General features: G+C 32.2%; 1 protein-coding gene across 2 annotated transcripts in view; it reads right to left on the bottom strand.

Moving 5' to 3' along the window:
- The window catches only part of LOC106475563 (protein SMG9-like), an 18,662-nt gene that overhangs the window by 9,249 nt on the left and 6,819 nt on the right, over nucleotides 1–2,594 (bottom strand). For both annotated transcript variants that reach the window (XR_002608912.1, XM_013936242.2), the window contains exon 6: nucleotides 1,258–1,366. Coding sequence is in view for 1 of the 2 variants with exons in the window: in XM_013936242.2 (XP_013791696.1) it covers nucleotides 1,258–1,366 (109 nt within the window). In the remaining variant the exon portion in view is untranslated. The remainder of the gene's footprint in view (nucleotides 1–1,257; nucleotides 1,367–2,594) is intronic.

Below are 2,594 nucleotides of genomic sequence, written 5' to 3'. Positions count from 1 at the left end.
AAGTGTTATACATATGTACTTTAACTAGTAAGTGCTATACATGGGTTCCAGTTAAAGTACATATGTATAACACTAGTTAAAGTACATATGTATAACACTTACTAGTTAAAGTACATATGTATAACACTTACCAGTTAAAGTACATATGTATACACTTACCAGTTAAAGTAACACTTACCAGTTAAAGTACATATGTATAACACTTACCAGTTAAAGTACATATGTATAACACTAGTTAAAGTACATATGTATAACACTTACCAGTTAAAGTACATATGTATAACACTAGTTAAAGTACATATGTATAACACTTAATACATATGTACTTTAACTGGTAAGTGTTATACATATGTACTTTAACTACACAGAATTTAACCCTTTCACTGCTCAGGTGATGTGGAAAGTCCCCCACCACACGAACAAACCAAATCAAATCAAAGATTTTTTACCTTATGAAATCATAGTATAGCATACAACGGTAAAGAATAAACACCAAAAAGTCATAGAATGGTGGCTTTTGTGTAGGCGTGATGGTGTGCAGAGTGAGCGGGGAGTCGGTCGGGTCTGGGGCCACCCTCGCTGACCATGAGATAGGAGGGTGAGCGAGACTCGTTTGTTTTCCAGGTGTGGTAATGGTTAACAAGTTAATTAACCTATACACTAACAGAACCTTTTACTGGTTACACATATATATATATATATTACTTTTTGAAGTTAAATGTTCATGGTTAACAAGTTAACTAACCTATATATTTAATTAACAGAACCCTCCATTGGTTACATATAAATTTTTGTATTGGCCCAATTATAGGGCGATCTTAAATATACGGCGACCCTCATGTTCAGAAACCAGGGGAAAGAAAAAAAATTGAGTTTCATAATGTCCTTTTTTTAGGTCCACATGAACAATACTATAACTGAACAGCCTGCTGGTAGATTAGTTGCAAGAATTAGTGAAAACCCTGAATGAACATATGGCGTGCACGCATATACAGATGTTATCTTGACATTCAGGAATATAACAGGCTAGAGTAGAGGGAGGGTAATATGATTATTAATCAAAAAACATCGCCTTATAATCGAGCCAATGTGGTACTTTCTGAAGTTAACTGTCCTAGTTTTGTAAATATTAGTTCATGGTTAACCTATATATTTAACTAATAGAACCTTTCACCAGTTACACACAAATTATCTTGTTAATATATTTTTTATTATTATTATTACTAACTTGAGTTTTCAATTAAATCGTGAACTAACCTGCGTATCCAACAAAATCATACGTTCACTGGTTACATAAATATCTATTCCTGAAGTACAGTGTTCTCCTCTTTCTCTGAGTTCTCTGGTCTCAGGTTTAAACAACTGTCTGAACATAAAAAAATTCCTAGTGTGTTATAATACACCGTAACCTAGTGGATATAGAACATGAAATAAAAGATGTGTATAGATAAACGGCTTAGCTACACCACTAACCAAAACAACAAGCTATACTTAACCCTTTCCCCTACTCCAGGTATCATACGATGTTTTCCAGTTATTTTCTCTGCAAATCATACGATGTTTTAGTTTTTTCCAACACCGTTTGAAATCTTAGCTGACATTTGGTTCTATCAGTGACCCACAGATGTCACCCCCAAAGCCTACATATTTAATAGGAGAAAATGTATAAATATTAAGCATTTATTCAGTAGTTTTAATGGCTTATATTAGTGTACTAAGTGTAAAAACATTTGGTTCTATCAGTGACCCACAGATGTCACCCTCAAAGCCTACATATTTAATAGGAGAAAATGTATAAATATTAAGCATTTATTCAGTAGTTTTAATGGCTTATATTAGTGTACTAAGTGTAAAAACATTTGGTTCTATCAGTGACCCACAGATGTCACCCCCAAAGCCTATATATTTAATAGGAGAAAATGTATAAATATTAAGCATTTATTCAGTAGTTTTAATGGCTTATATTAGTGTGCTAAGTGTAAAATTTGTACAATATAGTCGTGTTCTTCACAACCAACACTGTGCCAGTGCCTGAGATAAGACAGGAGTGTGAAAGAGTTTAAGCTAACAGAATCGGTCTTATGAAATTATTTGAATACTATATGACCTGTAGCTATCATCCAGTTAAAGTTTTGAAATGTTATTAAAGATAGAAAGTAGCCATGAACTAATACACATTACTTAAGAACATTCATTTAGTATTCAAATAATTTCATAAGACCGATTCTGTTAGCTTAAACTCTTGACCTGTAGCTATCATCCAGTTAAAGTTTTGAAATGTTATTAAAGATAGAAAGTAGTCATGAACTAATACACATTACTTAAGAACATTTATATAGTATTCAAATAATTTCATAAGACCGATTCTGTTAGCTTAAACTCTTGACCTGTAGCTATCATCCAGTTAAAGTTTTGAAATGTTATTAAAGATAGAAAGTAGTCATGAACTAATACACATTACTTAAGAACATTTATATAGTATTCAAATAATTTCATAAGACCGATTCTGTTAGCTTAAACTCTTGACCTGTAGCTATCATCCAGTTAAAGTTTTGAAATGTTATTAAAGATAGAAAGTAGTCATGAACTAATAC

Source organism: Limulus polyphemus, unplaced genomic scaffold (genome assembly GCF_000517525.1).
Source record: "Limulus polyphemus unplaced genomic scaffold, Limulus_polyphemus-2.1.2 Scaffold8807, whole genome shotgun sequence".
Classification (NCBI taxonomy): Eukaryota; Metazoa; Arthropoda; class Merostomata; order Xiphosura; family Limulidae; genus Limulus; species Limulus polyphemus.
The sequence above is the reverse complement of the archived record's forward strand: the minus strand, read 5'-3'. Positions and strand labels throughout refer to the sequence as shown.